The sequence below is a fragment of the Stenella coeruleoalba genome (genome assembly GCF_951394435.1).
Source record: "Stenella coeruleoalba genome assembly, chromosome: 1".
Lineage (NCBI taxonomy): Eukaryota > Metazoa > Chordata > Mammalia > Artiodactyla > Delphinidae > Stenella > Stenella coeruleoalba.
Window position 1 is genome coordinate 138,325,963 of NC_137169.1, and position 24,210 is coordinate 138,350,172.

General features: G+C 37.3%; 1 protein-coding gene across 1 annotated transcript in view; it reads right to left on the reverse strand.

Annotated features, from left to right (window-relative positions):
* The window catches only part of USH2A (usherin), a 785,755-nt gene that overhangs the window by 591,946 nt on the left and 169,599 nt on the right, over positions 1 to 24,210 (reverse strand). Inside the window, exons 14-15 of the mRNA XM_079900731.1 lie at positions 12,207 to 12,370; positions 4,988 to 5,146 (exon numbers count right to left, since the gene is read on the reverse strand). Coding sequence (XP_079756857.1) covers positions 4,988 to 5,146; positions 12,207 to 12,370 — 323 coding nt within the window. The remainder of the gene's footprint in view (positions 1 to 4,987; positions 5,147 to 12,206; positions 12,371 to 24,210) is intronic.

Genomic DNA, 24,210 nt, shown 5'->3' on the forward strand with positions numbered 1-24,210 from the left:
GTTCCATGAAGGCAGAACTTGGAATCTGGCCTTGGAATCTGGCCTCTAGCACCTCAGGTGCTCTACCACAGAAGTTACAGAGAAAAAACTTACTGGCAGAGCGCCAAGGAAAGCTGCCCATGATGAGGGGCTACACCATGGAACTCACTGGAAAGCCACCGTCTGTGGTACTAGGGGAAGATGCCACCTGGGCATCAGAAGAATTTACTGGGACTGCCATGCACTGTCTTCTGGGGTGCATGTTGTAGAACTCACTCTTATGGGGCCAGAGCTTGGGAAAGCTGCCCTTTGGGGCCCTGGGGAAAAGCTGCCCAAGGGTAGCCTGGCAGCTGTGTACGGCTGAACATCACCTGTTGAGTGATCTTCTGAGAGGGGTGCACACCAGAACCAGGAAGAGAAACCTCCATCTCCTGCAGGATCCCTCCAACACCCTCTACTGATAGAGTGCAACATCATACCGGCTAGTAAAGGAGAAATGTTTACAGGTTCCAGCTGCATTACCACAAAGCAGGCAATGAAGCCAAGGTTTGAAACGGAGAGGCAACAAATTGATAACTTGTACAAGTATACGCTAAAAAATCGTTTATGAAACCATGATCTTTAGCCATATTCTTGGGAAACATTTCCTTGGGAAGCATATAAAATGACTGATGTGTTATTTATAATAGGAAATGTTTAAATAAATTAAAGTTGAATTTCTTAATGAGTTATATTAGTCTAATATGATATTAATAGGATTCTAATATTATATTACTTATTTAAAACAATAGTGATGAAGACCATACAGCAATATGAGAAAAAATATGAAATGTAATACTGCATAGACTTGATTATTATGCAAAATAAACTGAAGTACATATTCTCCCAGAAATTTTCCAAAATGAAATTCATTTTTGCACTAGAATGCTGGAATTGTGATGCTGAAATTTTTTTTCCTTTACATTTTCTTAATTGGATATACCACTTTTATAATAAAAAGTTATACAAATTCAAATCAAAATCAGGTGTTTAGAGAAATTATTGCACAAGAATATCATGAAATTCCTCTTTAGAGATGCACTGCATCACAATATTGGCTGACCCCAGCCCCCGTGTGTGGCATTCTCACCCACCAGAGCTACATGGAGCTGTGCAAGTTGCCTGAATTAACCTTATTTTCTCACACACACCTTCATGCCTCGTCTTGTACAATTTCTTCCATGAGAGTAATTCTTCCTCTACTGTGGTATCTGGTTAATTCACCTCACATCACCTGCTTTTGCGGAACTTTCAATGGTTCTCAATCACTATCTCTGCCCTCACAGGCATGGTTGCTTCTTACCCCTCCTCCACTTATAGGATACTCAGAAATATTCTAAAAATATTTCTTAATACTCTTAAGTCTATTTTGGTACAATATTTAATATATTACTTTGTAATCTTGGTTTATTTATCTATATCTCTTTTCAATAATGAGAACTGTTCCTTCCATCCTTGTATTTCTAGTGGCTGGTACAGTTCCTGGTCTGCAGTGAGCAGTGAACAAAGCAGTGAACAAAGAATGAATGAATGGTTCGTCATATACATATTTTTTTCTAGGAAATAGTATTAAGACCCTTATAATAAAAAACATTGATTTTCATCTATTCTGTTTTCATTCTTATCCCCTGCTTATATTTTCTGGGTGTTTTAGGTTTATTTCTCTCAGAGGTAACTGAACCATCTTACCCTTGTTACATTGATCCTTTGATGTGTATGGAATAATAAATGATAATGACATTAAAGGTAGAAATGAAATCCCAGAGTTCACTAAGATACAGTGTTGTTTAAAACTCTCATCTTAAACTATGTTAATGTCCCTAGTGACGTAAGCAATGGTCACACGTAGAAATAATCTTCCTCTAGTTTCCCTGTGAAAGCATTTCCCTGGAGTAACATTTAAGGACTATCTCCCCACTCATGGTGACCCAAAGGAGGAAAGATTTAACCGATTGTGAATTTGGGGGGGAAAAAAAAGCAAAGCATCCTTTTCTAATCTGTCTTCCTGCAGGAGAAAATGTATATTTTCCAATCTGGCTTCTATTAATAATGATGATGATTTTTATTTTTCATTTCTATCTTATAGCTGGAATCCTTATGTCTAGTTCCCCTTTAGTTTCAAACTCAAGTAGGAAAAAATAATATGATTTACTGACCACCCCTTAAAACTTCAATACTATCAAAAGTGTGCTATTTCCTACAATAGCTGTTCTCTTCACCCCTATAACACATAAAATACCTGTTGGCAGCCCTAATCGTGACTGCAGGGGAGACAGTATTAGGTGCTGATTATGTACAATCCCCACTGTGCTAACTTACACCTTTCTCTTCTACTCTTGAAAACTAATTAGGATGCAAAATGAGTGAAATGTTACCTAGGGGGACCACTGACTATACCTTAACTTCCTTTTAAAAAGTTATTTATAAACTTTAAAATTATTCCATCATTATTAGCAGGTATTACTAAGAACAAATAATTTGCAAGATCTAAAAATGAAAATACCGGTGTGTTATGATCTTAGGTTGGAAACTACTGCCCTGGAGAATCCCTTAGTGCATCAGGCCAGCTAGGAAAAGTTTTATTCTAACAAGGAATTCTATAATGGTCTCAACCAAATGGTCAAACTTGCTTGGAAGACACACTATTAATTTTCTTTGAAAAGTTCAATGATTCTCCACCTATAATTCCAAATGCCTTTATTTAACCCAAAGATTTGTGTTCAAATGACTGGATATAAGTACTGTCTCCTCTTCATATTACACATGCTATCCACACACTGGAAATAGAGTAATAAACATGAGGGTATTATTAGAATGATACAAAATTCTGACAGCATTAACCAATTGTTCTTACTGTTCAAATGCCATCATGCAGATAATTTGCATATCATTAATTACAGTGATTGTCAAGAAATGCCAGAAGTGGCATTTTTTAATGAAAAATAAGGATTTAAGAAATAATACCTGTTTAATAGGATTATATAAATTTCTGATTAGTGAACGAGCATACATTTATTGTGTAAGAAACTGTTATTTGGATTCTATATTAGTGCAATCATGAAAAAGAGCCAGAGTGTTGTACTCACATGTAATGTTCTATAAAATAGATCACTATATGTTACTATGTAAAACATGCCTCTGGGTTGAAGGGTATAACTGAGGTTTAATTTTACTATTGAATTAACCTATATGGAAAATAGAGTGACCCTACTATACAACTTAAGAAATAATTCAACCAGTAATAGTGTCATCTTCAAAATCACTTTCAATATTTTAATAACTCTCTCTTCTTCTATCACAAAAACTTAAGTTTCAGGACACCTGGATCATGCTGACATTTGGAAGAAAATAAACATTCTAGTAGCAGGTTTTTAGGATGCTTTGCCAACATGGCAGATGTAGACAGATGTTCCCTTCCCTTTGCAATCTGCATTATAAAGTTCAGAGATTCCATTAACTTCAAAGAAGACTAGAGGCACTGAAGAGACGTTTAGACTTAACACAAAGTACTGAATGTAAGAACATAAGTCATACAGAACTGGGTGCAAAATGTAACCTACTATAGTATACACAAAATAAAACTGTATGCTATGCAAAAGTTGTAACGCCAATCAATATGTCAAAACAAGGCACCTTCCTAATCATTTTCAGAAAGATTATGGAACTTCAGTGTTTTTACATAGCTTTATATACTTTTCTAATTAACTAATCATGTTAAACTAGAATTTGGAAAACTGGGTCTTAAACAAAGAGAACAACATGGAAACCTGAATTGGAATCACCGTTTCAATGTTTCTTAAACTAGTTTCTTAAACTAGTTTCTTAAACTAGCTTGTAGCTAAACATGACCAAAGCAAACATCAGAGAACACAAGGCTGGAAGAAAATTTCCAAGTTTTCCTTCTGTCTTTAGGGAAAAAGTATCTAAAACATCTGAGTAAATCTTTTCAAAGATAATGGGTCTAAATAGTTTGATTTCTACAAGCTCCTTCAAAATCTTCATAATAGTTTCAGGTGCAAAGATAGTCTTCCTGGTTTGTTCACATCCTTCTCTCAATTTAGTTCCATGTTGCTGGGTTTTACCTCTGTGGAAATGGCAATGTATGCATATAATTATACTATTTGCTTGAATGTTAGGACTCTGATTTCCCTTTTTGAAAAGTCCATTTTTCAACCTGAGAATTTAAAATGTGAACCCCTTATAATAGAAATATTTGATAAATTTTCTATAATCCTTATACCCAGAAAAATGATAGACCAGTTTGTTGTAAGTCTTCCAGTATTTTTATATATTTTATTTTAAAATATAATTCATAGATTATTTTAATATCTTTTAGTTACCTTAAACAGTATTTCATGGACATTTCCCATTCATTAATAACTAAACTAAGAGAACACTTTATAGGTGACCATATTCTACAATTTACTTAATAATGCACCAGATTCTATTATGTCATGTACCATGATTTACTGAAAGTTTTTTGAATGTCTGACTTTTTCCAATATCTTGCAATTACAAATAGTGCAAGTTTGGACATATTTTGTGATTTGGTGTCCCTTTATGACTATGCATTTGAGATACATTTTCTAAAGTAGGTATGCTGAGTCAAATGGTTTGCAAAAGGTTTCTCATATATTTTAACAAGTTATCCCATGCGAAAAGTCATACCAATGAACCCTCACAGATAGCCCAGCAGTTTATGTAAGTTCTAGCTTCTCCATATCCTCATTAATCCTGGAAAGGGTAATTTGTTTCCATCTTTGAGGCTTTGATAAGCATTCACGTCTTAACAAATAATAAGCATCTCATTTTCACTGCGTTTCTCTGATTACTAGGGAGATTTGTAATTCTCTCTCTGCTGAAACACTCCATGCTAGACCACAACATGTCTCCTCAAGGTCAAAGAACTTAACTAATGTATCAATTTTCAGAATATTATATCTTTCCATCACCAAACCTTGAAACTCACTGTATGGGTATTGATCTTCAATTGTGTAGATTTCAAAACCATCCCTGAATAAACTGTAAGTGAGCCAGTGGGCATTTGGAGAATCAGGTGGACTCCAGGAAACACTGATAGCAGAAGAATTTTGAACTTTTCCTCTGGGTGGAGGTTGCTGGGATGGAGCTAAATTACAATGGAGAGAGCATGTATCAGCAAAGGCAATCAATAAGGACACAAGTAAACTTAAGTAAGATATCCAGCAAAGAGGTCTTTCTGATTCAGGATTACTTTATCAAGAAGACATGTGGTTTACCAAGACATTAATAAACAAAGAGTATACATCATGAGTTCTCTAAAACAAAGCTTTTTATCTATAAACATAAAATACGTTTGTAGGTCAATGCAGCTGACATGAATATGGTTGAGGGAAGAAAACCACAAAAGTTTACATAAGCACTTTTTTTTATTGAAGTATAGTTGACTTACAATATTATATTCGTTTCAGGTGTATAACATAGTGATGTGATACTTGTATAGATAATGCACCACACAGAGTTATTACAGCATTATTAACTATATTCCCTGTGCTGTACACTACATCCCTGGGACTTATTTATTCTGTAACTGGAAGTTTGTACTTCTTAATCCCCTTCACCTATTTCACCCATTCCCCACCTCCCCTCTGGCAACCATTGGTTTGTTCTCTGTATCCATGAATTTGTTTCTGTTTTGTTCTATTTGTTCATTTTTTTTAGATTCCACATATAAATGAAAACATACAGTATTTCTCTAACTCTCCACCTCTTTCTTTGAATTTTTCAGAGAAACTATCCAAGGATGCATAATATTTATTTTCTACTTAATTAAATTAAAAGTTGATACACATAAATTGTGTTGAAACTTGAAATAAGTCGTGTCATTTTTGGATTTTTTAAAAGGAAGTTTTCCATTCCATTAAGCACAATGTTTCATCTTGCTTCACAGAGCACAGTGTAAAAGAAAGGATAATAGCTGATGATACAAATAGCTGTGGATGCTAAGGATGTTAAATAGTCTAGATATTAGCAAGAAACAAATTAAATGTATTACATGAACACCAAGCACCTGTTAGAGTTGCTATGATTGTTTATAACACCTGTAAAAATGCTGTGATTGTAACATAGAAAACAAACTTATGGTTACCAAAGGGGAAATCAGTGGGGGGGGGGAGGGGGGAGAAGGGTTAAATTAGGGGTTTGGGATTAAAAGATACACACTACTATACATAAAATAGATAAAAAACAAGACCTACTGTTTAGCCCAGGGAATTATATTCAATATCTTGTAATAAACTCTAATGGAAAAAAATCTGAAAAAGAATATATATAAATATATGTATATAACTGAAGCACTTTGCTGTACACCTGATACTAACAAAACCCTGTAAATCAACTATACTTCAATTTAAAAAGTGCTGCGATTCAGATGTAGAGAACAAACATATGGACACCAAGGGGGGAAAGCAGGGCGGGGGGGGTGAATTGGGAGATTAGGATTGACATATATATACTAATATATACAAAATAGGTAACTAATAAGAACCTGCTGTATAGCACAAAAAATATAATAAAATAAAAAATGCTGTGATTGTTAGAGATCATATGTTTTCTTCCATCAGGCACATAAGAGCATTCACCTCACTATTTTAGTGATATTTTTATAGTATAAATATATACTATGAACACATTGTTTCTTATCACTATATTTTTCATAGTCTCCCTATTTTGGAGAATCAGTCTACATTGTTTTCCCCAGAAGATATAAAGGTAAAGGAGAAAAACAATGTCTAACTATATTTTAAGGGCAATCAACCACCAGTTTATTTACCCGCCTCTGGTTTAAGATGCATAACCCTTCATCCATTTAGAGAAGCATAATGTAATCGGACTTTCTCATTGAATAAAGTGACAAAGGCACAGCTTGCTGTGTTAACTTATTTTGTAAACCATTAATCTTTCTGTTGAGAAAAAATTTTAAATCATGAATCGATCAATTATCAATATTATTATATGAAGTATCTGCAGTCACTAGGTGATAGTCAATGTTTCAGAAGAAAAGAAAATGCACACTCAAGTGATTTAACAAAGAGCTTAATAAAGAAACTCTTTTCAAAAGGGTGGGCAGAAGGTAAAGGAATCAAAAGACATGGAGCAGTACTCTGGGGTATGGTAACAGCAGAGCTCTTTCACTACTTCTGTCACGGGTCAAGACCAATCCCAGGCTCAATGATTCACTAGAAATTCATTCACTCATCATATAGTCCTACTCATGGGTAAGGTTTGTTACCACAAAAGGATACAGAGTACAATCAAAAAAGGGAAAAGGTACATGGGTAAAGTCTGGGGGAAACCAGGCACAAGCTTCAAGTTACAGAGGATGGGCTTAATTTCCCTAGCAACATATAAAAACACACGTGAAATGTTGCCAACCAGAGAAGTTCATTAGAAACTCAGTGCCCAGTGTCTATACTGGGGACTGTTCATGTAGACAGTCTCTGCCTGGCACACACCAAAATTCCAAACTCCTAGAAAGAAAGCAGGTGTTAAGCATCGTATGGTCAGGCCACTCAAGAGGGCTGTCCTCTTGCTCTCTGTACATCCTCTGTTCAACCAGTGCCTGCTTCACCTACATCCTACTCAGGGGACTGACCTTCCTACATACTTGCCCCAGGTCCCAGCTAATGACTGTTCTTATCAGAGGCAGTGAAGGGCGTGGTCCACTGCTGGTTTCTTTGGTAACCGAAGAGCCAGCCAGAAGTAATTCCCCCTATAACTGGTAATCCCTCCCACCCCCCAGTGAAGCCTACAGCCATGTCCTGCCTGCTCTCCCCTGCATATGGTGGGGTGTCACTCCAGGACCTTGCTTCAGACATGTAAGCTTCCCCATCCATTCAATCATTCACGTCTCTGTCATTGACTCCAGACTCCTTCTTTGGTCTCAAAACTGGGGAAATGGAGGCCAGTATTTCCTATGGGTTGCAGCCCAACAAGCATAAACCATGTAATCTGTACAAAATGTAAGGGACAGTGAGCCCTTCTTAAAAATTCTGAGGATGGTGGGAGCCATCACACAGTCCAAATCCCAGATGCCAGCCAAAGGCCAACTTTGTAAGCAGGTCTTTCTAACGACAAGCATTCAGGCCTGCTATGTTAAGTTTTTCTCACACATTATCCCTAGCTTGAAGGGGCACAGCACTCAGAGACAGAAAGGGATGTGTGAAGAGCATCATCTGACCACTCATTGAAGGACAGAGCCAACTCAAGGCCAGTCTTACACTGAGACAGGGAGCTGGGGATTAAATGTTCTGACTTCCCTTTCTGCCAGCCCTCCTCCAGATGACTAGAAGGTTCCTACTTGTAGCTGAAGCCAACCGAGAGTCAGGGGGCAAGAGAGCCTGCTGACACAGAACATACAGAATCTTGGGGAACAGAGCAGAGTGAGAAGTATGGAGTAGTAACGTGAAGTTATCCTAACACACCAGGCAAAGACTTTCAACTAAGAGCTATTACTAATTCATCAGTACTCATGAATGATCTACTCCATTTTAAAGACATGAGATAATCCAACAATAGCATTTTAAGAAAGTATATCAAGAGCACTGAATTTGAAATACATAAAATTCCGTATCTTATGCATAGGCTTCCTAAAGACAATGTCTCTAAACCTATGGTAGATAATATTAATGTCACATTTTTCAAGAAAAATATTCAACCTAGATACATTCTCACTCTTCCCCTTTATCTTTTTTTTGGAGGGAATTTTCATCACTATGTTAAAATTCTAACTGTCCCTATGCCTATTTAGGTATAGGATAGTGAGTAATAACAATCTCAAAATGACACATGAAGAGAGAATTATTTCCAAACAGCACCTTATATTTTTGAATTCAATGATTTGCCATATTTTGCTATGGTCACTTTGGTTGGTTGAATACTGACAGTACATTTGATCTTTCAGTGGATTTTAATTTAGGGCTCTAAATCCTGTTATTCTTAGTGGAACTTCAAAGACTCATAAACTGTCTCATCTACAGCACTCTCAAAGAGCCTCGTAATCCATGGCAATGTAATGTTTTTTAGTGAATATTAGTGATTACATCTAAAACTCCGCATGCTCTCAGGAACAAAATAGATTTCAGAGTTAGAGCAATCAAAACTGACCATTAAACTATTTTCTAAGACGGCAAAATACTTTTGGGATGATTGAAAGAGAGACAGATGTTTCAGTCCCATGTCAAAGGATGTAGAAAATGATTTGCATTACGTGAAAATTTCCTCGACAACAAACACACACATATATACACACATAGGCTCTTTCAAATGTTTAAAGTTGATTACTTTTTATGACCATCTCTAACCACAATCTTGTCTGACTTCACAGTGTGAATGAATAGTGCTTGTTTGACATTTAATGAGAATTTTCAAAGACCTGAAGGTTTAGATAGTTCAGTACCACTCTAAGAATAAATATTTTGAAACCCTGGGCATGAGATAACTTGAATCCACTTTTTTGTGCTGAAAGTAGGATTCTGAGAAAATGATCATACACTCATTAATCAAAATTGCCAAGAATGGTCTTTGTATAAGGCTCTCTTTTAAGGAAGGAAAGTATAATATTGTGACTACATCCATCAGTTTGGGATTACATCCCAGCTTGGGAACTTTGGTAATTGTAAGATTGCAGTCAAATTTCAGTTGGATGCTCTGACCCTTTTCTTATTTATAGTAAGAAGATGATAATGTCTACCTCTGAAAGCCAAAGCAACTATTATAAGTGTGTTCTAAAAATTAAAGAAAAATATGGTAATTTTGTTTCAACAAAAAGGGAATTTCAACAGAGAAAGAGAATGTATAAAAACACCAAAACCAGAGTTGAACAGTATAATAACTAAAATGGAAACTTCTCTAGAGAGGGCTCAATGGCAGATTTGAAATGAAAGAAGAATCAGTAAACTTGTTATAAAGCAACAGATGGAACTTAAATATACAACAATATGATTTATCTAATCCAAAGAACAGAGAAAAAAATTTAACAAAAGTGAAAACAGCCTCAGAGATCTGTGAGTAAATGTCATATGTATAATGTGTCAACATACATGCAATGGGAAGCACAAAGGAGAGAAAAGACAGAGAAAGGAGAAAAAAATATTTGAAGAAATATTGGCTCAAACTGTCCAAATTCAATGTAAAACACTTATCTCCCATTCCAAAAAGCATAATGAATTCAAGTAGGATACACACAAAGTGATTCAGACCTAGACGTAGTGTAGTCAAACTGGTGAAAGAAAAAGACAAACTCTTGAAAGCAGTAAGAGAAAAAACAACTCATAACACAGTTGAAGGGAAATACAATTAAAGGTTTACAGAAACAAAGGAGGCCAGAAGGTAGTAGAATGACATATTTAAAGTCCCCAAAAGAAAAAAGAATAGTTGGTACCAAGAATTCTATATCTAGAAAAAATTACTCATCAAAAGTAAAAGGTAGGGGCTTCCTGGTGGCGCAGTGGTTGAGAGTCCGCCTGCCGATGCAGGTGACACGGGTTCATGCCCCGGTCCGGGAAGATCCCACATGCCACGGAGTGGCTGGGCCCGTGAGCCATGGCCGCTGAGCCTGTGCTCCGCAACGGGAGAGGCCACAGCACTGAGAGGCCCGCGTACCGCAAAAAAAAAAAGTAAACATCTACCACTACTAAGAAATGTAGGCCAGGTTTCCAGTGACAAGACCATCCACTTTTGCCTGAGGTGTAATTCCTAGACTGTGTCTCAGGTGCAAGAACAGGTAGCAAAAAATGGAGCAGAAGCCAATATTTTCATACAGCATTAGTGGCAGAACCAATCAAAAAATCTCTAAGATTCCATATGTGTTACGTAAAGCTGTCACAATTCTATCATAAACGATGATTTACAACTGACATCCAAAGAAATATGCCGGAATTTCTGTTGCACACAAATCAATCAACTATATAGCTAATCAGTGAACAACAAATATTAATTAAATGTTCAATGAATCCAGATTGGTGTTTAGACTGTATTTATACACAAAGGCAATTGTGATAGTCCTTTCCCAAGAGTAGCGTAAGTACCTACAATTTTACTTTTCCTAAAATCCAGAGAGACCAGTGAAACACGGGATACTGAAGATAAAACACACAGGTACAAAAGCTGAATATGTCTTGTTAATCATTAGCTACATCTTGCTTTCCACTACTTCCAAAACTAGTACAGTTGCTGTGGACCCCAATATTTTATTACTTCTCTCTCTTCCTTAAATATAGAGAGCACTGCTCCAGGCATGCTTATTTACGATGATGTGTCCAGACTTGTGGCATTTCCTAACATTGTGACTCATGACAATCTCAGGACACCTCAAGGAGGAAACATATTGTACAATATATTATAGAGGGCTCCTTACCACATGTTCTTAGCAGGCATTTCCTGGGAATTCTGGAAAAGGTAAGGACAGATGATCTTGAAGTAGATACAAAGAAATCATCGACATGCTATGAAATTGTAGGGCTGCAGGTGACCTTGAGAAGTCAGTTCAAGGCCCTCGAGAATAGTGTTGAGAAGTCAAAAGACACTATGATGTAACCTTTGGCTTCCAAGAGTTAAAAATGTGAGAGATGTTGAAAAACCTAATGCAACTTAAAGTAGAAAGACAGGAATATCAAATACAGGAGTAATATGTGGTGATAAATAATGATAATAACTGCTACAATATCAATAAACAACTAATAGTAGCATAGTGTCCATATAATGGTGGGGGTGGGGTGGAAGGACATAAATCCCACAATAAACTTCCATTTGCTATAGAAATTATCTGGAAATGTTCTTATGTGGTGAGGTGACCACTCATTTTGGTTGAACCAATGTTGTCCTAAATTTTACACTGAAAAGTCCCACATTCTGGGAAAACCCTTAGTCTGGGGTAAACCAGGACTTTGGTCACCTTGTTAGTGATACCACTGCAACAAACGATTGTAAATTTCCCACTACTAAGATCATCGTATAACCAGGTTCAATGATTCAATCAAGGGAAAGAACCCAAATTTCATTTAGTGTAATTTTTTTTTCCATTTCTCACTTAAATTCGCCACATTGTACCTAAGCCTTTCTGATGAGTTCTCGGTGGAGAGAGAAATTAAGGAGACAGTGCCCTGCGTGATGTTGCCTCCTATACCAGTATTGGGCGAGAGGTCACTTACTTTTGCTGCAGCCCAATGGATTGTTGATATCCAAATGGCTTGCACTGGGAACACAAGTATCACACTTTGAGCCAGTGACAAATCGTTTACAGAAACACTGGCCAGTGACTGAGTGACAGGTTTCATTCAAGGCTCCTGAGAGATGACAACTGCATGGCTGACATCTGAAAAGACAAATAAACCATCAAAGAGAATAACGTTTCGATTAGTAATTCACAGTATAAGTTACATCTATCAATAACACTGTGGAATAAAATAGTCTGTTTTAGCCAGTGTATTGAAAAGGATTCCTGAGCTAAAAAATACAAAATACAACAAAACAGAAAAAACACCTTTATCAAAATGCCACTCACGATAAAATCTCTATGAAGCCATCTCTTTGTACACTGATTAATGCCAAGAAAGTGTTATATTGCTTTTTTCTATGCCATGATACATCTTATGGTTTATTTTCCATACTAGTTGCTCAATTAAGGACACTGTAAACTTTCCATCCTCACAAAAGCAGTTCTCCTGACAGCTAAAAATTAAGATGAGATACCCATAAAATTATCTCTTCAAGTATCTTTTAAGTTGTGAAATACAAAACTGGGTATGATAATTATTGCTCCCCCTAAAAATCTTGTAATCCTATAGTTTTATAAAGAGTAAAAATTATATAGTTTTCTAAAGACTACGTTTTGCTAAGGAAACGGTTTGAGGAAGATACGTTCAAATACTGTTGATGCTTCAATATATGTTATGTGTCACTTTTTATTTTATGCACTAAACTTATTCACCCAAAATAATTAAAGAATAGAGCATTATTCTGATCTATGAAAAGATACTATTGATATAAATATAATGAAAGAACTTCATTTTGACTTAGATTTCCTGGACTCAAAGTTGATTGTAAAAATCACTGTTTTGGCATTTTGCCATGGTAGAAACGAAAACCTGTTTTCTCAGAGTGAATTATTCAAACACTCACTCCATGTCAATGTCACAGATTAGGATAAGCAATTTGGGCACCATGAAGCCTCAGAGAAGCAAAACAGCACACGTAAGAAGACTACCACCTTTAAACAGAGACCTTCCATAGGGTACATTTAAAACAAAAGTATGGCTTCCCCTATATTTTCTAATAAAGATGCTGGATGGATGGAGTTACTTCATCTCACTGTGACTTTTATGGTGTGATCTCCTGGGTAATCATTCAAGACCCTTTAAAAAGCCGATAAAAGCTAAGGCTACTAAATAAGCTGCAAATTTGTTTTATGGACTAATATCACCTTGGGAATAAATAAAGTACAGTTTGTCCTGAAACCCACTATACTGTAGTTTGCCCTTTTTATGTCATGATAAAAGGACATGTTTCCCTCCAAACAACTATACTGTATCCTTTACGTATAGACACTGCAGCAGAACTCCATCTCAAATAGGTATTTTGTTTAGGTGTTTAAGGATTAGATCTGAAGAAAATTATGCATGGAAATTAAAATGGAATTACAGAAGCAACAAAATATTTAATTTGCTCCTAACTTCATTATATGCTATTACTTAGAGTATATTGTTTGTCGGCTTTTAATGTAATGTTGGTAAGCAGAAGCAATAAGAGACAAGCTTCTCTCAATGCATATATATATATCACCGCACCACTCACGAATAAGTGTGTGTCAAGTATTTCAGCTTTTATTACCATTCACTCATGAGACAATCACATTTCTTTTACATACAGTACATTTAGAGTAATAGTTTCCAGTGTATAACATAATTCCTTTCTTTGATGGAGATCTGTTTTCTTCACGTTAACTGTTACATGCTTAACTCCAAGTCAGCTCTGTCAATATACATGGGATATTAAGTTCCAAATCCAAACGGAATAAACCAGTTCTTAGGAAAGCATGCAGTGTTTTGAGTAACTAAATGTGACTCTTCCTGATTTCATAGTCTTTTTATCCCAGCCATTGTTATATGCAACTTCTCTGACTTCTTATAATGGCTTGACGTTAGTAAGAGAGATTTTTACCTGGATGAAGTTCATAGGAGACTTTTCTGAATATTATAGTTTGTTTCTAGCCTAAAGGACGCTGGGGATAATTTTGTAATTAAGGTTTACGTAAAATGATTCCTGTAAATTTCTCAGCCATTCAAATATAATTTTAAACATTTCTAAGACTCTTTAGCAGATAAGCTACAAGTTTGATGTCATTTTATAAGTTATCCTTCCTCAAGAGCATCTCCTAAATGAAATACATTTCACATTTATTAAAACAAAATTATACATAATGAAGGAAAAGACATTTTAAGCTTAGAAAGAGAAACACCAAACTAAGATGAATTGTGATATTGATTTTGTGAGGATAAATGGTTTTTGTAATATTAATATAAAGAAACCTTTATTACACTGATTCTCCTGGTACAGCTAGGGCTTCTCCCGCAATCTGTTTAAAATCTTCATTTTTCATCCTTATGGGAAAACCTCACTTGCTAAATGGATTTCATAAAGAGTAATCTGTCAAGATTTATATAGATAAACAATTTGTGATGTTTATTGACCAGTTCATTATGGTTACCATTACAGTTCTGTTTGGGCCCTTACATAACTTAGTGTTTACTGGATAGAATGGGAAAGAAGGTAATTAGCTTCTGTCTCTTAAATCACAAATCTCATATATTTTCCTTTCCAGAGAGCTTCTTCCAGTTGTGCAAACAGTAAGATAAAGAGTTATTCTACTTATTACTATTGCGGAAACATCACTATGAATGAAGGGAATGAGTTTCAATAGGGCATCTCATTGTCAGAAACTTCATCACGTGAGGGAGAGCTACCACAATAGGAGGCCCACGGATACGGTCCAGGATATAGATGACTTTACTGACGTTTCTCTTTGGACACCTCTCTTCTGTCTGGAGCCTCAACTCATAGGTAACATCAAATTGAGTTAGAGATATTGACCGACATAGATAACATTCACTGAGGGCTAATTATGTCCCAGGACTGGACTAGGCACCGAGCATATAAAGATGAACAAGATAGAATTGTCCCTGTCTTCAAGGAGCCCTCAGTCTAGTGAGAAATGAAAAAATGGAGAGAGAATCAATAAAGATGTGTACAGACTCTTTGGGAACACAGAAAAGGACCAACTGCCTACTCTGGTGGAAAAGGATCAGGGCAGTGAAAGGAGTAGTAAGAAGGAATCCTGGAAGAGGATGTTTGGACTGCATAGTAAAAGATGAATAGGAGGGCTTCCCTGGTGGCGCAGTGGTTGAGAGTCCGCCTGCCGATGCAGGGGACACGGGTTCGTGTCCCGGTCCGGGAGGATCCCACATGCCGCGGAGCGGCTGGGCCCGTGAGCCATGGCCGCTGAGCCTGCGTGTCCGGAGCCTGTGCTCTGCAGCGGGAGAGGCCACAACAGTGAGAGGCCCGAGTACCGCCAAAAAAAAAAAAAAAAAAGATGAATAGGAATAAGCCAAGCCAACCAGGGAGGGGAGAAAAGAGACAGATAAGACACAGCAGGAGAGGGTGGGAAATTTTAAGCAATTCAAAAATTTTGGATATAAATTCCAAACAAGAAGGTGGTGACAGATAAAGGTGGACAGGTAAGCAGAGGTAAGATAATGCTAGATTAGGTGCAATGGTGACAGTGGGAAGGAGCAGGATAGATTTAAGAAATGTTTAGTGTGTGAAATCAGTAGGATGGGGTGGACACATTGAAAAGAGACGTGAAGAAGGAAATAAGGGTGTGGGGTTACTCCCGGTTTTCTAATTTGCTGATGGGTGGATGACGGGGTCATCATTTAACATAAAGAACGAAGAAGGAAGAGACCTCCAATTGCTGAAGGACTTTAGGCAAGGATTATTAATAATCATTAAGAATAGAAGAGAAAGAGGCTTCAAGGCAAATTGGAGAAATTAGACAAAGAGTTTTCTTCCATCAGTCCCTAGCACAAAGACCAGCAACCAGTAAGTGTTCGATAAATATTGTTGAATAAATGAATGAATAAAGCACTAGAAAAGCTTTAGACTTAGGACACCACAGATAAATCTAAACGTGACACATAGCTTTAATAACAATTTAACTCTTTTGAGCCCTTTCTGATTGGCATAGCTGTCCCCCTGGCTAACCTCTCCCCAAGGAAGGGGTCACTCTTTAAGGGCTGGCCTTCTATTGTGACTCCCTAAGGCCAGAAGAGTTCTTGGTTCAGTCCTGTGCAGGATCCCATGAGTGCCCTCCAGAGGAGTCTGGTTTTCCCCTGGTTAAGATTCTATTCCATCTCTTCAGTGGACGTGTGGTCTCACTGAGCTTCCCAGCTTCCCTTTCTTCACAGCCAACTAGTAGCACCAGATTCTCTTAGAACCGACGTCCAGAATTATAAGAGAGGGATTTGAGGTTTGGAGATCCTCTGTGTGTGAGCTGAAAGCCGTATCACGTGGCTTAATGGAGAGGAAGTGAGTGGTGCTGTCTCATCAAGGAGGGAGGAGTCTGCCGTGTTCAGCCCACCCGCCCTAGTGAAGCCTTCCTACAAGTAAAGGGACTCATAAGAACTGGACCTGGGCAGTGACTCCCTTGCATCCAGACAACAGTGTCATCCGAGTCCAGGGTGGGGACATTCCTGTCATCTGAAGAAGACCTTGCTAAGCACAGTCCTGTATTTGGCCCTCTGCCACTTTCTCCTTTGTTGGCACTCCACCTAATCACAGGGAATGTAGGCCACGTCCAACATGCTAGTCACAAAGACGAGACATTTAAAAGGAAAAGAAATCCCAGAAGACTCACTATATTAACAATAACACACGTTTATGTCTAGAAGCTCTAGGGTTCCTTTCCTTAACCTCCTCATTATATGAACATGGTAACTCTGAGGTCCGAAAGCAGAGTCAAATTCTTCAAGTGCTCTCAGGGAGGAGCAAGTACACTAATTCTGAGACCCCAGAGGTAGAAGGAAGATCGGTCAAGAAAGTCACAGGAATGAAATTTTTGCTTAATATGAAGAATAAGATTAGAGTTGTTTGAAATAAAGATGAGTTGTTTCAGAGACAATAAGCTCTTTTCAGTCCCATGTTTTCAGCAGAAGCTGAACGATCAGTTATCCTTAAAGGTGATTTATGTAGAAAAATGTATAGGGTACAGTTTAACCAAAGTTACTTTTAAGCTCCTTTCCCAATCTATAGAGTTATGATTCTACAGTGCTTGGTGGGATTCCGTAACTTGCTCAGGGGTCACTGACTCTTGGTTACAGACTCAGCAATCTTTATCTAAAAGGACCAGACTACTAAATATTTTAGGCTTTGTGGCCAAATGACCTCTGGGGCAACTCAACTCTGCTGTAGTAGTGTGCAAGCAGCCATAGACAGTATGTGAAGATTGCGCTCCAATAAAATTTTATTTCCATAGATAGGTGGCAGGCCAGGTCTGGTCCACAGGCCACAGTTTGCTGAACCCTGGTGTAGTAGGTTGAACTATTACCCCCCCAACAATGTCAAAGTTCCAATCTCCAGAACTTGTGCTACCTTACTTGGCAAAGGAACTTTGCAGATTTGAGATAAAGAGATTACCCTGTATTATCTGAGTATCTAATGGAATCACAAGAGTCCTGATAGGAGACAGACAAGAAGGTGAGAGTCAGAGAGAGAAGATGTAAGAACATAAGCAGAGATCAGAGAAGACAGAAAACACTACTGTGCTGGCTTTGAAGGTGAAGAAAGGAGCCATGAGCTAAGGAATGGGGGTGGTGTCTGGAACTGGGGAAAGCAAGGAAGTGGGTCTTCTCCTGCTGTCCAAGATAAACATAGGCCTGCTGACACCTTGACTTTAGCCCAAGGAAACTAACTTAGGACTTCTGGCTTCCATAACTATAAGATAATAAATTCATGTTGTTTTATGCTGCTAAGTTTGTAGTAAATAATTATCATAGCAGGAATAGGACACGAATAGGCCTGGTCTAGTAGAACAGCCGTAATTGGAACCTAAACACCTTGATGCCAACACTGTTATTCCTATTATATCACATTGAATAAATGCTACTAGTTTATAAAAACTGAGATTTCTTAGAGAGCCATACAGAACCTGTATTAAAGGAGAATATATCATCTAGTGGTCACGGTAGATTGCAAAAATGACCACAACTCTTCACCTCTCTGTTTACGCAGGTCCTTTGCAACTAACTGTGCAATTCCTTCCATCAAAAAGTAGAGTCTATTTCTCCACCTCTGAATATGTGCTGGCCTGTGACTTGCTTTGGCTAACAGACTAAGGCAAAAGTAACTTTGTGGCAGTTCCAAGCATAGGTCTCAAGTGTCCGAGCACCTTTCTGCTCTCTTTGGGAACTCATCCACTCCCTCATGAGTGAGCCCTGGCTAGGTGGCTAGCCGATGAGAGGCATGTGGCCCTTTAACCCCATCACCCTAGATGAGAACTAGCTGTCTAACAAAGAGTCATAGAGGAGAATGAATCTGTGAGGAACATTCCCCAGCATTCCACTGTGATACCACCAAAGGACAAGAAAGTTATCTGCTTCCCTTTGAAGTCATTGATCTGGTTCTCAGAAAAAGAGACCGATTGAGATCCCTTGGAAATATGCATGTCAAAAGATGGCCAGACCAAATATTTAACTTAGTGGTGAAATGGAGAACTTGCGCAGTAAAACCAAAAGTAATCTGGTCACAGAAGAATTTTACTTTATGTTTTAGAAGTCTGAGCCTTTTGATTCCCTGGCCAGCCTAGATCCCAATTCCCTACTATCTGAGGGAAATCATAGTTCATTGTGTGTCAGCTGGTCAGTAGAAGACACATAGTGATACTTCTAGCTCCTTAAGGCTAAAAAAAGACAATATACCACTAATGAATGGAAAGAAAAGAAGTCATTATGGAAAAAATCTTTAGGGGATTGTGAGGTTTGGATGGTATGTGAGAAAATGGTGGTGCCCCAGATGAACTGGAACCGTCTTGTGGGCTGAGAGAAAGAGGACTCGTAGTTACAGGTCAACTTGCGGACAGTGCTAGGGAGTGCACTGTGTCAAATACGGGTCTCAACTACCCACTGAGACGAACTGAATGTGGCCCATTTTTGTCTCATTGCTTTTGGTTTAGACAAATATGATATATTTTTATTCTTTTTTTTTGCTTTATTGATTTTTTCAGTGGGCAGACTTATTTTTGCTTCATTGTTTTCAATACTGATTAAATCACGTTTGCCTTATGTGTCCAAGGTAAATGGAGTGATTTTTGCACTTGGATCAGCTTTTTAAAAACACATGCCCTTTTTTGTGATAGGGAGCTTTTGAAGAATGGACTACTTAGATGAAAACAGGCAAATGATTTTGTTACTGTTGTGTTCGGGGCATTTTTTGTCACTGTTGCTGTAGTTTAGGGTCAGGTCCTATTTTATGTTACTTATTTTGCCCTTGGGAGTATTAAAAAAAAGTATATAAAATAAGCCAAGAGAAAAATATAGCAAACACAGCTGTGCACAATAAAGAGAAGATGGAGTAGGGTAAGGGGTATGTGTGAACTTCACGGAGGGGTTAAGTAAAATCCCCTGAATATATAAATGGAGAAAGCAGATGAGAAAGTCAATTTATTTTCAAAATCAATGAAGAGATACAATGATACTTGTATCTTCTCCTTGCTTAAACATAAAATACTTATATTCTTTGTAGAATTCTGGAAATTAATGAAATAAATTTATACTTATAAGTACCTACAAGGTACAGTCAAATGATTTTAGATGATTTTCTTTCTTTTTTTAAAATTTTAACATCTGGGCACAAATAGTTATTTTCCTAACTGCATGTCTGTATACATTTAGACTATGAGTGGCTTTTTCCTTCAGAAAACAAAAATTCCTTATACTAGATGGAATCCCATATGTTGTAGCCATCTTTGCACACATTTTCAAAATAGTCAGTGTTAGTATATATACACAAGAACAACCAGAAGTCAACAAATAGATTTCAATATCATTCAGGAAAGGAATGGAAAACATAAAAAGAATAAAATCCATTTTTATCTCTTCTCAGTGATGAGCAAAAGTATACATTCAAGCAATTCTCATTGTCACATTTTGAAACATCTTTCTCTATGACCTTCTGTGCTAGAGGATTTCTTCTCTATCATCGATGTTAAAGTGAAATGCGGCAGTAGAATTCATCAGTGGAATAGAAGGGTCAACTCTAGACAAGGGCATTCCAGATGACTGATTTAACAAGGGACAAATCCTGCTGATTTCTTTGGGTCTTTGTGGTTAAGGAAGGCTTTATTTATTTCAGAGAAGCTGCATTACACGTGGTGGCTCTTGCTTTCAATAGCTCTTTCCAGCAGCAGCGTATGCTAATATCAAGAGCCAACCCTGCCCAATCTGAGAGCATCCTGAGTCGCACGTGGGTGGTGCAGACTTGAATAGTTATTTTAAGATTTATATCCCTTTCACTAAGATGATGACGGCATGAGACTTTTATTTTTTTAATTTTTGGCAGAGGTGAGGAAAGTAATGCAAATGAGAATTTTTTCTGTGTTGGTTATATTAAGAATGGGATGCATGAGAGGCATGCAAATTTAAAACTCAGAGAGACAACTAGCCATAGGCCTAGAGCCCATGATGGGGATCTGAAGATGTGATAATATATTTGAAAGTCATTTACAGGCATGTAGAGGTTGAAATCATAGACGTTGATATGTAAGTTGAAGGGCCAGATTAAAGAGGACTAATCATCAAAAGAAACAGAAAACAAATCAGAGAAGCAGAATCTTGGGAATCAAAGGAAAAGATGATTTTAAGAAAAGTGCAAACAATAAAATAATTAGCACACTGGAAAACCATTAGTCATAAAAAGCAATCATAAATTAATTTTACTTTCATCTTTCACTGATCCTTTAAATATATCATATGGGGCTAATTCCCCTGTCTGCCACCTGGATATAAAGTGAGTCAACTGTATGGCATTTCTGGTCTTTCTTAGGTAACAGAAAGTCCTACAGCTATTTTAAGTTGCAAAGCATGGGTTCAACAAGAAGAACCAAACTGGAGGCATCAGATTTCCTGGTTTTAAAATATATTACAAAGCTATTGTAATCAAAACGGTATGGTACTGGCATTAAAAACAGACACACAGACGAAGGGAACAGAATAGAGAGCCCAGAAACAAATCCATGCATATCAGTCAACTGATCTTCAAAAAGGGTTATCAGGAACACACAATGAGGAAAGGATGGTCTCTTCAATAAATGGTGCTGGCAAAACTAAATATTCACATGCAGAAGAATGAAATTGGACCCTAAATCATCATATACAAAAATCAACTCAAAATGGATTAAAAACTTAAAGTTAATATCAGAGTCTAAAACTACTAGAAGAAAACATAGGGAAAAAGCTTCTTGACATTGGTCTGGGCAATGATTTTGTGGTTATGACACCAAAGCTCAGGCAAAAAAGCAAAAAGAGATGAACTAAAAAGCTTTTGCCCAGCAAACGAAGTAACCAACAGAGTGAAAAAAGACAACCTACAGAATGGGAGAAAATATTTGCAAACCATCTATCTGATAAGGGGTTAATATCCAAAATATATAAGAAACTCATACAACTCAATAGCAAAAAAAAAATCCTAATTTAAAAAAATGAGCAAAGGATATTTATAGACATTTCTCCAAAGAAGACATGCAAATGGCCAACAGGTACATTAAAAGGTGCTCAACATCATTAATCATCAGAGAAATGCAAATCAAACCACAATGAGATATCACCTCACACCTGTTACAATGGCTATTATCAAAAAGCTAGGTGTTGGTGAGGATGTGGAGAAAAGGGAAGCCCTGTACACTACTGGTGGGAATGTAAGTTGGTACAGTCACTATGGAAAACAGTATGAAAGTTCCTTAAGAAACTAAAAATAGGACTATCATATGATTCCAGCAATCCCGCTTCTGGGTATATATCCAAAGGAAATAAAATCAGGATCGTGAAGAGACATCCGCACCCCTATGTTCACTACAGCATTATTCGCAATAGCCAAGATAGGGAAACAACATAAATGCCCGTAAATGGATAAATGGATAAAGAAAATATGGCGTGTGTGTGTACTTCCTTACTTGACTCAATATAATTATCAGTCACCTAATATGTAAAGATATACAATTGTATTTATATGACACTTGTCGTAAGTCTTTTTGCTTTGAACTCACACTTATTCTGGATTTTTTATGCTATAGAAGCTGCCAGCTTTTCAAACTTTGGCTCTATCTCCTAGACTACAGCCTGCACTCATCCCTTTTATTTTACTGAGTTCTGCTTTCCTAATTTTAACCTTGGCACCTTCTAATAATGTATTTGTTGTGGTGGTGGTGGTGGTGGTGGTGGTGGTGATGAGGATGTATTTTATACCTACATTTCTGGCTCTTCCTATTTATTCCTCATCAATTCAGGTTAACATTTCAAGCCAGCTTTTAACCCAGGGAGTCTGATTCCCACATTAGCCAGTCCAACTGCAGGGTGATAGGTGATAGAACACTACTCGTAAGCAATTCTTGGTCCTGGATTAGATTGGGGTGGGTAGATAAATGAGGGAGAAGCAGAATGGGGTGAAGATCAGCCTGAGTTTACAAACACTGAAGGGTAGGGGAAGCCATGTAATGAAGGGAATCAGGTTTCACTTAAAGCAAGCTAAGTGAAAAAGCCAAGACAATTAGACATCTTTTGGTCATTAAGTAGGGGTTTTGGTGACAACACTGGCAAGAATAACAAGGGAGCTCAGTAGAGGGGAAATAGGTAAGTGACTGCTGGCACAAAATGTCATAGATAGGCATGAGTATTCCAAGGACTGCTGAGTGGGGAAGATATTTTTCTCTCGGTAATTAAGTGTTGTCAGAAAGACTATGGAAGAGATAGGAAATCTAAAGACAGAGGCTGCCAGTAGTGAAACAAACCAACCCCGGAGTTCCAACTGGGAAATTTGTGAGATGGTCTTTCAACAAAAAGTATGTAGAGGGGGTGGTAGGTGCAATAACTGGCCCTGATCTTACTATCAAGATCCTGGTAATACTTTTTATTTAACATCTACTGTACCATGTGTTTTCTATACTCATTCAGAGTAATTTCATATTTGTACAGAAGAGTGGTAATGCTCTCAGACTAACCAAGATGATATTCCAATGGTAACAGAAGTGGAGCCGCATGGATTTGAAATATAAGATATGTAATAAGAACATAAAGTTGTTTTAATAAATATTTTAAATATTATATTAAAGTTTTTTAATCAAATTGAATTTTAGTAGAAAGCCAAATGAACTAGCTTGAGTTCTTTTTCAATAATTTACCCCGTCACACTGTCCACGCTCTAATCAAGCTGTTAATGAAGAGTGTAACAGCCAAAAGGCAGGCAGCAGGGTGACGATGAGTTGAAAAAATCATCTCAAACCCTTGAGCACTTAGCCTTTATATTTATAAACACTCACAGACACATATTGAGAGACAGATTTGGTTGGTGTGTGCAGACACAACACTAGTTTCTTGGGGATAGGAATGTCAAAGAATTCATGGATACAGACCCAATCCTAGACAGATTTATTACCTGACCAGACCAAGAAAACACACATGGAATTGGCATTCCAGCACACCTTCAAAAGTACAGCAATGAACACATCTGCATGAAAGCAAATGCCCACAGATACACAGGAAGTAAGAAGTAGAACATTAAAGACAGTGTAACTTTGAAAAGTGGTTAATTTACTTTCAGAAGGTACTTTACACACTGGGAAAAAAAAAATCTTATCACTGAATTCAAAGCTATGTTTCTCATCTGCCAGTCTTTAAACCTAAATTAGAAAGGCAAAAGGAACACAAATGAATGCAGTAATAAATTCAGGGTCCATGTAGAACAAAGTATATACACACATATGATACCTATCTTAGCCTGTGTATGTGCTTGTGTATTTACTTTTATGGATATTTCTTTACCTGTCTTTCTCCACAACCAAATTTTGAGTTCTTTACAGAAAAAGGATTTTATCTTATTAAATACTCCCAGGCC